Source organism: Pollicipes pollicipes, unplaced genomic scaffold, assembly GCF_011947565.3.
Source record: "Pollicipes pollicipes isolate AB1234 unplaced genomic scaffold, Ppol_2.1 Scaffold_4621;HRSCAF=5438_pilon_pilon_pilon, whole genome shotgun sequence".
Classification (NCBI taxonomy): Eukaryota; Metazoa; Arthropoda; class Thecostraca; order Pollicipedomorpha; family Pollicipedidae; genus Pollicipes; species Pollicipes pollicipes.
In genome coordinates, this window is record NW_023596525.1 from 64,903 (window position 1) to 77,441 (window position 12,539).

The 12,539-nt window shown below is 52.2% G+C and overlaps 2 protein-coding genes and 1 pseudogene across 2 annotated transcripts in view; 1 reads left to right on the forward strand and 2 right to left on the reverse strand.

Moving 5' to 3' along the window:
• Positions 1-1,418, reverse strand: part of LOC119097863 (intraflagellar transport protein 80 homolog) — a 32,647-nt gene extending 31,229 nt beyond the window's left edge. The window contains exons 1-2 of the mRNA XM_037220811.1: positions 1,410-1,418; positions 599-715 (exon numbers count right to left, since the gene is read on the reverse strand). The gene's annotated coding sequence lies outside the window, so the exon portion shown is untranslated. The remainder of the gene's footprint in view (positions 1-598; positions 716-1,409) is intronic.
• Positions 1,419-1,483: 65 nt separating this feature from the next.
• Positions 1,484-6,073, reverse strand: LOC119097865 (intraflagellar transport protein 80 homolog; annotated as a pseudogene).
• A 3,632-nt stretch (positions 6,074-9,705) lies between these two features.
• On the forward strand, positions 9,706-11,917 carry LOC119097867 (beta-1,3-galactosyltransferase 6). Its single transcript, XM_037220813.1, has 2 exons — positions 9,706-9,737; positions 10,246-11,917. Exons 1-2 carry the CDS (start codon positions 9,706-9,708, stop codon positions 10,778-10,780), a joined length of 567 nt encoding a protein of 188 aa, XP_037076708.1. The 3' UTR covers positions 10,781-11,917.
• Positions 11,918-12,539: the final 622 nt, after the last annotated feature.

Genomic DNA, 12,539 nt, shown 5'->3' on the forward strand with positions numbered 1-12,539 from the left:
AATACCGTCTACTGAAGAGGACGCCGATATGCCGATCACTGGTGAGAACACCCTGCGGTGAGGTGCTGTTTTGTGGCATCAGACGACCATGCCCGTAAGGCGTACCGCAGCTCTGAGCAGCGTGGATTGCCTCCGGTCCTCCGGTCCGGTGTCTCCGGTCGTGACCGGGCATGACCTGTGAGGAGCATCCTCAGCCGTGACCTAGCGTGACCCTGTGAGGAGCATTCTCAGCCGTAATCTAGCGTGACGTGTGAGGAGCATCCTCAGCCGTGAGCTAGCGTGACCTGTGAGGAGCATTCTCAGCCCGTAATCTAGCGTGACATGTGATAAGCTTCCTCAGCCGTGACCTAGCGTGACCTTGTGAGGAGCATTATCAGCCCGTAATCTAGCGTGACATGTGATGAGCTTCCCCAGCCGTGGACCTGTGAGGACCGTTTCCAGGCGTGACCTTCCGTAACCTGTGAGGAGCGTCTCCAGCCGTGACCTAGCTTGACCTGGGAAGCTTCCTCAGCCACTACCCGTGAGGAGCGTCTCCGGCCGTGGCCTGCCGTGACCCGAGAGGAGCATCATCAGTCGTGGCGTCGGCATGGCGACCTACTGCGAGGCCTGCAGGATGAGGTGGACGTTGCCCTCCTTCAGCTCGAAGATGAGCGGCGTGTTCCAGTTGCGGGACGAGTAGACGAAGCACTGGCCGGTCGTGGCCACCAGCAGGTACCTGGGAAAAGGCGAACGTGAGCTGCGACGACCACACAATTAATGCTGTCATGGCCTGTGAATTAAAGCGTCCAGCAGGGCGACACGCAAGGGTGATGAGGCAAACAACTGTACATTGCGCCAGAATGCGAGGCCCAAAACCCCCAAAATGAGCGAAACCATCCCAAGCATCACTTTTACAAGGTCGCGGGCGAAAAGCCAAAGTCAGAGGTGGAAAATAACACGCAAGAGCCGCCGCACTTCGGAAGCCATTTCTAATGGCCGCATGAAATTTGGACAACTGTCCACTTCTAATAGCGCCAAACCGCACGCCACGTTTCAACCGGTATCAAGTGTACTTGGCTCTGCGAAGTACCTCAGGGCGCCCGCCACGGACCTATGCAAGGAGCTATCTTGAAGGGCTCTCGCATGTTCCGGCTTGGGAACCGGTAATTTGTACGCTCATATTGCAACCACTGCACCAGCAGCGGACGGATGAATGGTGACACATTATAGCTTACAATGTGTCTGCCCACACCCTTTTTGCTTTTGGCGCAGGGAGCCCAGCGAGGCAATACAAATGAGTGCATGAGATGAGGGTCCTCATCTGGCAGCGTACAGCCACACATCTTCGCAGGCGGTATAGTGGTTAGAGCACCCGCCCCCTGCCGCTGGATCTCCACCCCTGCCCCAGCGCATCCGCGGCTGCCGCTCACCCGTAGGCGAACGACCGTCATGATGATGCGGGTCCTGGAACCTCCAGCTTTCTCCCAGAACGTCCGAGATGACGTCACGCAGGCAGATGGTCTTGCGGCCCGTCACCGTCGCCCTCGTAATGGTCCCACTCCATCCGCCTGCGGCCGGCCCGGAGGCCCGTCACGCACGCGTCACGCGCGCCATGCCGGCCGAGTCCCACGGCTCACCCCGGGTGGAGCGCGGCCGGCACGCTTGCGCAGGTGGCTGCAGAGGGCCACCGCCGCCGGAGCGCAAAGCTGTATTCACGCCTAAGATCGAGCTACATATGTAAGCGGCTTTGATACTGCCTTGTACAGTCTTAACCACGGGTCTTCCCTGGCAACTTTGTGGAAACGGCTCCAGTCAAATGAGAACGGAACTAAGTCCGCAATCTTTATGGCGGCGAATGGAGGCATCCAGTTAATCTAACGCAATGAGAATTGCATGACTGCAGAATTTCCAGTTCGCTCGACATTCTGAGCCACGAAAACAAATAACATTTAACAGTCTTATTCAAGGACGTTGGTCTATGGCCGCGTGCCGTCCTTCACGGCACACGTGGCATTCTATCCTACGGTTAAACGTCTGCCTCGATGCGACAACAGCCACGGCCAGTCCGAAGCGCCCTCAACAAGAAACGCTACCAACGTTCCCAGTCCAGACTGGCGCCACGCCCAGCGCGCTGACCACCCACGCACTTTTCGATGACGTGCGCGAAGATGACGTGGCCGTTGGAGCAGGCGCCGGCCACCTGGGTGCCGTCGTTGGAACAGGCGATGCGCAGAATGCTGCCCGGTGTTGGGCTTCTCCAGCGAGTGCGACCAGCCCTTCTTGTCGCACAGTCGCAGCGTGTTGAACGAGCCGACGGCAAAGTTTGTCGCCGCTGGGGCTCCACGAGATGGCCGTCACCGGGTTAGTCATGCGCCGCGGAGTTGTACAACATCCGGCCGTACCTGTCCCAGATGCGGTACCTGCCGTGCGGTACGGACACGCAAGCTGACGCGTCCAGTAATGACAAGCCGTTGCATGTCCATGGCAGTGTTTTACCAGGCGGGGAAAACATCCCAGTGGTTTAACAATGTGGATTCCAGATCATGGGGGCGGGGGGGGGGGGCGCTCTCGCCGTGAATTACCGCCTAGTCACCTAGTGACCTTTAGAGCCGCTGTTGCCCCCCATAGCAGGACGTATCACGTACACCACACGTCCTTATTGAAGCGCACCCAGCCACGACCGATATGCGACCAGCATCACGGACACAAGGCGAAAAAATCACACAGCCGCCTGTCTGTAGGCGCTCGCCGTCAGTGGTCGTTCGCCGTCAGTGCGTTCGCCGTCAGTGGCGTGGCGTTCGCCGTCCACTGGCGCTCGCCGCTGACCTGCAATCCTCGGCGCCCGAGGCGATGAATCGGGTGTTGGTGTTCCAGGCCAGCGTCAGAATGGGTCCCTCATGCCCCTTCCACTGGAAAAGGCCGACAGTGAGTCGCGTCTAGTGACGATACCGCGCACAGCTGCGCTGCCACGAGTGAGTTGAAGACCATGTGGTACGATACATTTGGTGCTTACCTTGAAGCATCATGCATGCGAACAAATGCACTGTCATCACAAAATTGCGTCCAGTTTGCTCACCGGCTAAACGCTTCTCATCGAATTTAACCGCGAATCTTCGTAATTTTGTGCTAACATTAGCTTTGAACACGCACCATCCCAGTGAGCCAAAGAACACTCACCAAGGCGTTCACAAGCGTAGACACTGATCAGTCAGGACCAGCAACATTTAACGCAACTCGAACGCAGAGCATCAGTATTCTGGCTGCCGCCAGCCGCAGTTCGCGCCTTCCCCGGACACCAGAGCGGCCAGCACCACGCTCTTCTGCCGCGTATGGCCACGTCCCACCCAGCTAGCCTCGAACGATGGATTGGAGGGTGAAGTCCTCACCGAGTTGGGTTTGGAAGTTGGGCGCGAGCGGCTTGACCACGATGTTCTTGCGCTGCGAGTACAACCACCTCGGCCGAGGTGGGTCCCCAGTCGGCCGCGTAAATGGAGCCTGCTTCCCTGCACCAGTGTGGAGCGCAGCATACCGGAGCGGGACCACATCTTCAGCGCCCCGTCCTCACCAGCTGCCGGACAGGGTGGCAGGAGGTCAGGACAGAGTGTTGCCACGTCTTCAGCCGCCCCGTCCTCACCAGCTGCCGCACAGGGTGGAAGGAGGTCAGGACAGGGTGTTGCCACATCTTCAGCGCCCCCGTCCTCACCAGCTGCCGCACAGGGTGGAAGGGAGGTCAGGACAGAGTGTTGCCACGTCTTCAGCGCCCCATCCTCACCAGCTGCCGGATAGGGGATGAGTGAGATCAAGACAGGATATTACCACATCCTCAGCACTGCGTCCTCATTAGCTGCCGGACAGGGGAGGAGGGGAGTTCAAGACAGGCGTTACCACTTCCATAGCACCCGGTCGCCACCAGCTGCCGGGCAGGGGGAGCGGCGGAGGAAGGGACAGAGCGGGAACACATATTTAGCTATCATCCCCTGCAACATATTGCCGGCAACGAGGTTACAGACCTGGGGGACATTAAGACGGCCCAGGTGTTTAGCCGGACCAACGTCTTGAGCTCCCCGGTCTACATACTGCAGGGCGGGTGAAGGGGAACGACGGGTGGGGCCGGCCCTTGAAACTCCGCCTTGGCCCACTGTCAGACAGGAACAGGTCCACAAGGCTCCACTCTTCTCAAGATCGTCCAGGGTTATACCACTACATTTGAAGTAAGGTGTGGTCCACGACCGCGAGCAGATGATGTCAGCCTTATTGCAATAGGTAATGTTCACGGAGGGAATGATGGTTCTGAGTTACAAAACTTTGGTTTCGTTTCGGTTCTATTAGATGCAATGTAATACAAATCAGATAGGCACAAGGTATCTTATTGTCGATACGTCCTGAAAAACTTAAAGTGGAAGCGGCAAATATAACACGACAAATTAACACGCATTAACAACAACCAAAACCGCCCTGCAAGACGAACATTAGCTACGACACATCCCTAAGGACGCAAATGAGAACATATAGTGTCTCCATAGTCAGGTGGCAATGCCAGAACTTGGTGAGATGCAGGCCTGACAACCGCTTCTCACATGTGAGAAGAGCTGATCCGTCGCTGCTCCAGCGGGCAGAGAGCACCGCCCCTTTGTGGGCCTCGACCGTCTTTTCCACACGGCCCACTTTGTTCATCATGTAAAATTTGCCTGCAAAGAACAGAATACAGTGTAAGGTGCGGCGCAACACGAAAAGGATTGCATGCCGGTATACGACAATACACATGCACGAACAAGCTGCTTCCGTTCCCGTTATGAGAAAACCAATCCGAATGCACCTTGTTATCGTTTATCGCAGCCAATATATTTCGAATGCACTATGTTATGCTCTACCCAATATGTCACTTTCAATACCGACACGACATTTGGCCTCACGCTCGAATTGCGACGGAGGCTTACACTGGGACAGCTACGGTTGTTCAATGTTGTGGTGCAGTATGCAGATTTTGTTGACAATTCACCAACTCGTGTAGCTGCTATGGTAATTGTTATTCCTCCCGCTAATTGCGCTAGCGAGAGACCATTGACAGGAGCGCACGTCTAGATTCGAACGCCAGACCCCCGGTGCAGCCGTCAGCACGCACCGTCGGCGGCCGCCACGACGAAGATTTCGCCGCCCATGGTGCCGCCCTTCTTCTGGGCGGCGGGCGCGGCGGACAGCTCGCGCGGCACCCAGTGTAGGTCGACCGGGAATACGTCCGGGCCTAGGTCCACCACCTTCTCCTGCTCCTGAGTCATCAAGTTCCAGCGCAGGATTGTGTGGTCGTCACTGCGGGCACCAAACGCAAGACCGAATAAACGCTTTTAATGTGAAAGGACATGGTAAAATGTGATTCACAGTGAGATGATTTTGACTACTGCGCGACGGAAACTGAGGAACTGAGCCCAGTTGCGACGTTAAATGTTGGTGGCTTAAGCCTTGTTTTCAGTTTTCCAGTCCCCAAATTTTGCGGTCGGCCTTCCCACCTCCTACTCCTAAAGGAAACCTACGTGAAAATCGCAGCTGTGTTAATTATTTTCACTCAGCTAAGCTCCCCCCCCCCCCCCCCACCAACTGATTTAGCAAAAATTAGCCCTTGATACATTATTTTAATGCCACAGACACATGTGACTATCACGGGTGCAGTTTCTTATTCAGCTAAGGGGCTTCAACCCTGCCCCTTCCAACTTGGACTCCAGCCCCTCCAACTTTGGGAAGTAAACCAAATCTGGGAAGGAACATTTTTGGTATATTTTGGGGTTAGGTTGGGCCATTTATCGCTATTTAGTCGTCCACCCCCAACACATTTTGTGAAACTACGACCCCGGACTTAGATGCACCACACTTCTAACCGAATGGCATGAAGGTAACTTACGCCACAGAAAACACTTCATCAGTAGTACACCAGCCAACCGCAGTGACGGTATCATAATGTCTGGGCTCCGCCAACATTGCAGTCTTGAACCTCATTTTCGCTGCGAAGCAAACAATGCTGTTACGAGGCAGATCACGCGAGCCGTCACTGTACCCCTAAACTTCAGGGCTAAGACACTCCTAAACCCCGGCCTCTCCTATCCTCTCGTCCCTTTCTGCTGGCGGGTTTGTTTACAAACTGTGGCATTTTTGCTCCCTATTCGGCATCACTGTGGCTTATTTTACCTGATCTCTGATTCGCTTATAGGGTAGGCTGCACTTCTTACCAACCAATAGGAAATCAATTTTTTCACTATCAGCGCTCACATGCAGAGCGGCTTCAGCCAGGGATATTAGCATTTACGGAATATAAGCAGTATTCGGGGTGATTGTCATTTTGAAAAGTTGTTTAACTACTTTTAGAGATTATTTTTTTTGAGCCTGTCGCTAGCTGTTGAATGCAGTTTTTCTTTCAAATCGCTTGCAAATGCTCAAAAAGAGCAAAGGAAATAGAGTGATTATGGCGCAGCTGTTTCGTTTCCGCCGAAAAGCCGTCGTGGTATGTTTGATGACATCAGTACTCTGGAACTGGTTTTGGACTTGGTTTGGGGCTATTTGGGACTGTTGGACTGAGATTGTGGTAGGTATTATCACTTGCGTCATCCCTTCGGTGCAATGAATCCGCTTATGGGGTAAACTCCGTTTATTTGTTTCGGGAGGCCATGCATGTGATGCGTGAATGCATCTGTTATGTTGATCTGCTGTCTTCGTTATTGTTTTCAGAAGCTGCCTGTTCGTTGTATTCTGATTTTGTTTGTTACCATTTACATAAATGCTCCCCATCATGGTGATTTGTATTCCTCTTGAAGGAGGTGAGCACTTAAAGAATGCTGTTCGTGCAGAGGGCTGTTGTGTTCAGTCAATGTGTAGTAGTCACAAATTGGTTACAAGTATACATAACTGCATTTTGTATGCATGGAAACCCTATTTTGCATAATATATCATGTGCAGTTGCACCCAAGCTATTGGTGAACATTGCACACCTTGAATGTAGTTGGCTCTTGATGTTTAAGGAATGACTGAATAATGAAATTATGCATATCAAGTGAACATTCTTGTACATTGTATGTCATTGTCTGTCATATGTTTAAGTACCATAGCATTGCAATATGTTTTAGGAACATATTACTTCATTTAGCCATGTGTAGTTGCCATCATGCATATGCAGGAAGCCATCTAGGTGCTGCTGTTTTAATGTGTTACATTCCACTGGCAACTGGTAGTTGATACAACCTGACAAAATGTGCGGTCCAGTTTTACCCAGGAGAACTAGTTAAGCAGAGTTTGGCCGTTGGTAAATTTGCAATGTCTTGTTGGTGGTGGTGTTGATAAACTGGTCTGAATAAAAAACGTTGTTATATTTCAGCGGAAAGTGGCCCACAATGGCATACTGTGTGGCTCGGAATGTTGAATGAATGAATGTTGAATGTGAATGTGGGGAATTAATTAATGTTGAATGAGCAGGTGTAGCATATGTGTTTCAAATAATTGATTGAATCATATGCCATCCTGGCTATTTAGTTTTGTCTTATATAGTAGATTTTAAGTTTATGTATCAGTGGTCTGTTTTGCCAAAAGTGAAGATTTGATTAGGGAGATGTTATGTGCTATTTTGTGTGAGATAGTTTATGTTTGACATTAACATGAATTGGTGCCAAATTATGTGGGGAAGACTCTGAATATTCTTGGCTAGGTTGGGAACAGTTCCTGGAAGTTCCCAGTGTTACATGATAGCCATAGATCTTGTCTGAACTTAAGCTTATATAGACTACTGATTTGGTGATGTACCCTTTGTGTGTCCCCTATGGTTAGATATATTCTGCAGATGTTCAGGCCCTGTGCACTACACCATTCTTATTTATGTTTTCAACCTGCTGCGGAAATAGCTGTCATGTTTTTTTATGATATTTTTGTTAGTTTTGATATGGTTGTGTACTTTTGCACATTAGGCACTCTTGAATGTGATAATAGATTAAAGTTATGTCTGCAAAATTTCATGCCAATCATTTTTTGAACAAATGGCTGACTGTCTTCTGCCCAGTGTTCTGCCCAGTGCTGCTTGTTGATCCTGTTGGCTCACTGGTGTAGCTACTGGAGGGCTGGAGGAAGCAATACACATACAGTTTTGCCAACACAGTATTTAATTTCCTTCCAGTCTCTATGGAAAAATATACCTGCATCTTACAGGTTATGATTTGTCCCAAAATTTCCTAATTTTGGCTACAACCATGCCCCTGGTGGTGCAAGGCATGATATCATGTAGCTGGGGCAACTCTCATGCCTTGTGATACAATAATGCATGATGCGCTATTTTAGTCATGATTTCAGCTTATGACTGACAGGAAAAGCATTAAACCTATTCATCTGAAACCTGGACACAAATCTGAAGGTAGCCCTTGTGAATGACCACATGACAATAGCTGTCTGTTGTATGGGACACCTCATGCTTTTCTGTCCCAAACTTTTAAGACTGGTGTATTAGTTGACTAAAGAACAGTCATTGCTTTCAAATAACCTCAAGACAATCACATTTTCTAACCTTCAGAAAGATATCATAGGAAGAGAACCTGAATGGTTGTATAATTTAAGTTTTTACACTCACAGAAGTGGTGATGTGTTGATTGATAAAATAAAGGCATAAAAAGTTGCCTAAATTTGTTTCTGACTTGTTCACAGGGTGCAGTCAGACTTCACCCATTCACCCATGGTTGTGTACATCCATTTAGCACTTAATGCTGGTGCTAGTCTGAGCTGAAATTCTGAAGTTGTACCAAGTAGGAGTCTCAGAGCTTGCATGTTGTTTGGTCCAGCTGAGATGGAAAGGCTAGCAGGCAACTAGCCATTGTGGATTGAAGCAGTCCCAGGGCTGCCCCGCCATGGCATCGTGCGGCGCATGACACCCGCTGCAGTCCTGTCTAGTGAAAGGGTGGGGCAAAGTATGAATCAAACTGGATGGTCTACTTGGGTGGTGCGTTCCAGGCACACGCAATAAGCTTTACCTTGCAGGTGCTCTGAACTGAAAGCCACCTGTGCTCATTATTGGAATAAACACAGAAAAAAACCTGCGGAAGCACGCACTTCTCATCTCTGATGCGATGCTATAGAAGGATGCATTTTGCATATCACTTCACTGATACTCTGTCATTTGGAGGGCCGACTGTCTTGTTTCAAGCAGCCTGTGCCTTTGTTTCCAAAACTGTGCAGGCACATCTGGTGGGTTTTGATATTAAGAAGGCTGAAAAAATTATGTTGGGTACCAAACAAGACATCATTTTGCTCTAGAAGGTTACATTACCTGCGTGACGACATTATGCAAACATGCGACTGCCCCATGTTGCGTCACCAGGTGGTGGTAAGCCGCGGTTCGTGAGGGGCCACGGCCCGGCGCCGGCCGCCGATGGCTCCCGCACTGCTGCGGCCCTGTCTGCGGCGGCCCATGCTGGCGCTGCTCTTCTGCCTGACGGCGGTGGTCAGCTTCATCCTGGGCGTGTGCGTCAGCGTGGTCATCCTCGAGCCGGACCGGGCGGCGCTGCGCTCGTCGGCCGCTCAGCGACAGGTCTCCGATGGACCAGAGTATATGGTATGTGAAAACAGGTGCAGTTGGTGCATTGCAGCGTTGCAGCCACTTCCAGGTGCATGACTGCGGTGATTTGATTCATGAGAATGGAAATGTTCGCGCGGCGTATTTGGCCACATGGAGGGTTTTATATTTTGTAGCAATTCATCAGTTATGCCATGTGCAAGCTTACAGCCAGGGTACAGCTACGGTACAGCCAAGGCACCTAAAAAGTAAAGTGTCATTGTGACTGGGACAGATCATGTCGAGTTCACTTGCAGGTACTGTGTTGAACTGTTGAATGTGCTGTTCGACTCAAGCTCGTTAAGCCGCACGACTTTTGGTGGAAGAGTCGGGCCTCCTGCTGACGACCTGGCGATCGAGCTGACGCCCCTGCCCCCGCGCGCCCCGCCTAACGGAGCGCCCTTCGCCGGCAGCTGGCGGTGCTGGTGCTGACGGCGCCGGACAACGCCGAGCGGCGGGCCGCCATGCGCGCCCACCTGGCTGCGAACCAGCGCGGCGGTGGCCAGCCCGCCGGCGCGCCACTGGTTCGTGTTGGGCGGCGCGAGCCTGCCGCCCGGCCAGCGCGTGCAGCTGGCGGCCGAGCAGGCGCGCCACGGCGACTTGCTGCTGCTGCCGGACGTGGCCGACGCCTACGGCCGGCTGACTGACAAGGTGCTGGCCGCCTTCGCCTGGCTGGCCGGCCACGCGCGGCACAGGTACCGCTCAAGTGGCGACGACGACACGTTCGCGCGACTCGGCCCGCTGATGGACGAGCTGGCGTGGCGCCGCGCAGCCGCTTCTACTGGGCTCTTCGACGGCCGGGCGCGGCCGCAGCGCTCCGGCAAGTGGGCGGAGCCCGCCTGGGATCTGTGCGACACCTACCTGCCGTACGCACTCGGCGGCGGCTACGTCATCTCCAGCGACCTGGTGGCGCACCTGGCGGCCAGCGCGCCGCTGCTTCGCCGCTTCGGTAGCGAGGACGTGTCGATGGGCGCGTGGCTGGCGCCGCTGGACGTAACGCGCCGCCATGAGCCGCGCTTCGACACCGAGTACATGTCGCGCGGCTGCGACAACCGCTACCTGGTGATGCACAAGCAGAGCGCCGCGCAAATGGCCGAGAAGCAGCGGACGCTCGAGAGCCGTGGCGTGCTGTGCGAGCGAGAGCACCGCACGCGCAGCTCCTACATTTACAACTGGACCGTGCCGGCCTCACACTGCTGCAAACGTACTGACGACCGGACCGTACCCTGAGGCACCGTGCTTATCACGGAGTCGCGGGCTCGATTCTCGCGCTGGGAAAATTTCCATGAGGTGCGGGGACGAAAGAGGCATGTGTATTGAATGCAGGGCGCGCGTTTCACGGCGAAGGGACAGGACCCTGTCCTGTGACCGCCAGTGCCGTGGCCCTTGGCATGGGTTGTGCGCCGAGCCCATCTCGCGCCAGGCTTGGTCAGAATGGTCGGGTATTGTGTAGTCTGCAGTCTTTCGGGATCCAGGTGGGATGTGACTCGCTGCCCGCGCCGCCACGTGATTCGAACGTCAAGTAGTATAAACGCTTATGATTCTGAAGAGGAGGCAAGGTAGTTTGATAAGTCATATTTTTATCCCTTTGAAGATGGTGGCATTTCATGTGATATTTTATTATGCGGTCGGTGCCGACTTGGTCATTTTTAGTACCCGCCCGGAAACGTTAGCTGCTCCAGCGCCCGAGCGCAGTGGATGTTTTCCTTGGGATGTTGTGCCGTGATTTCAGTGTGAGCCCCTTTACTTAGCATCTATAAATAGTGTTCACTTTTTGTGAATATCCATACAAACAGCATCAATTACATCACGTTCATTGAATGCCAGTCATGTCAGGTGTTTGCGTTTGTAAACTGTCTGTCAAATCATGTCAAGTGTTTGTAAATCATTCTGGTGTAGGTGCTTGCATATTACTGCTAGCACTAGCCGTTACATTTTTCAGACGATGATCCAAACTACCGTGATTGGAAACCAGTGTGTGGGAATTAGGAGGGGGCGGGGGGGGGGGGCGGGGGCTGACTCCCTCCAACTTCCTGATTTTGATACCGCCCCCATGGAGGTTGTTTGGAAAAATGTCCAAGTGTGATTCCCCCTCCCCCCCCCACCGTTTATTTGGAAGAAATTGCATTGTCCCTGTAGGTGATACGCTGTCATCCAGCTACTGAACGGCCCTGTCCGTGACCTAGCACGTGTATTACTGTATCTGATGTTGGTGTATAGACTGAAGTGAAACATTTCTGTGTCGCACTTTCGAAAAGTTGTGTTTTCTTGTAAACAAACTTTGGGACATTTCCTTCCAAAAGGATTTTCCTTTCCGCAAGTTGTCTCGGTGGAAATGACAATACATTGTAGGTACTAAGCAACAAGTGCATGGGTTTTTACACCATGTTGTCTCGGCTGTCGGGCTTCCTGGCCTAAGTGAAGCTCTGGCTGTTGAAGACATGTGCCGACCACAACGTTTTGTGTTTCGTGATTGTCACAGTTGTTGAAAGTTACCACTTTGAACAGGCTGCGCACTTGAAACGGAAATAGAACGAGGATGGGGCAAAGACAGTTACTATGTGTACACAATATTATAAATATACATATATATATATATATATATATATATATATATATATATATATACATATTAGGCACAACATGTAAATCGATATTAAGCGACAGGGAGTTACTAAAAATCATTCGCTGTACTGTACTTTTTTGGCAGTAAGATAGCCGCTCAGAAGCATCGTTGAGGCGCCGCTCGCTTCATCGGAGGGCATGCATTGGTTGGAGCTTGTACGCCCGTTCGTGCCCCCCCCCCCCCCCCCCCCCATCTCCACTCGCTCGTCATCGGCTGGCGGCCGACTGCTTGTCGTCATCCGTGGAGCCACATCGGCCTTTGTTGCGAAGACTCAATGGAATGGCTCGAAACTCGATCAGTTGCATTATGCCTTCCAACACGCACAGACAACACATGCTTGCGGAATTCGCGAAGTAGGCGCAC

What these genes read in the sequence shown, in the direction of transcription:
- LOC119097867 (XM_037220813.1), top strand. Translation starts at nt 9,706, where the DNA reads ATGTGCAAGCTTACAGCCAGGGTACAGCTACG. An exon ending in ACAGCCAGGGTACAGCTACG is followed by an intron (nt 9,738 to 10,245) that starts GTACAGCCAAGG and finishes CGCGCGGCACAG; the next exon opens with GTACCGCTCAAGTGGCGACG.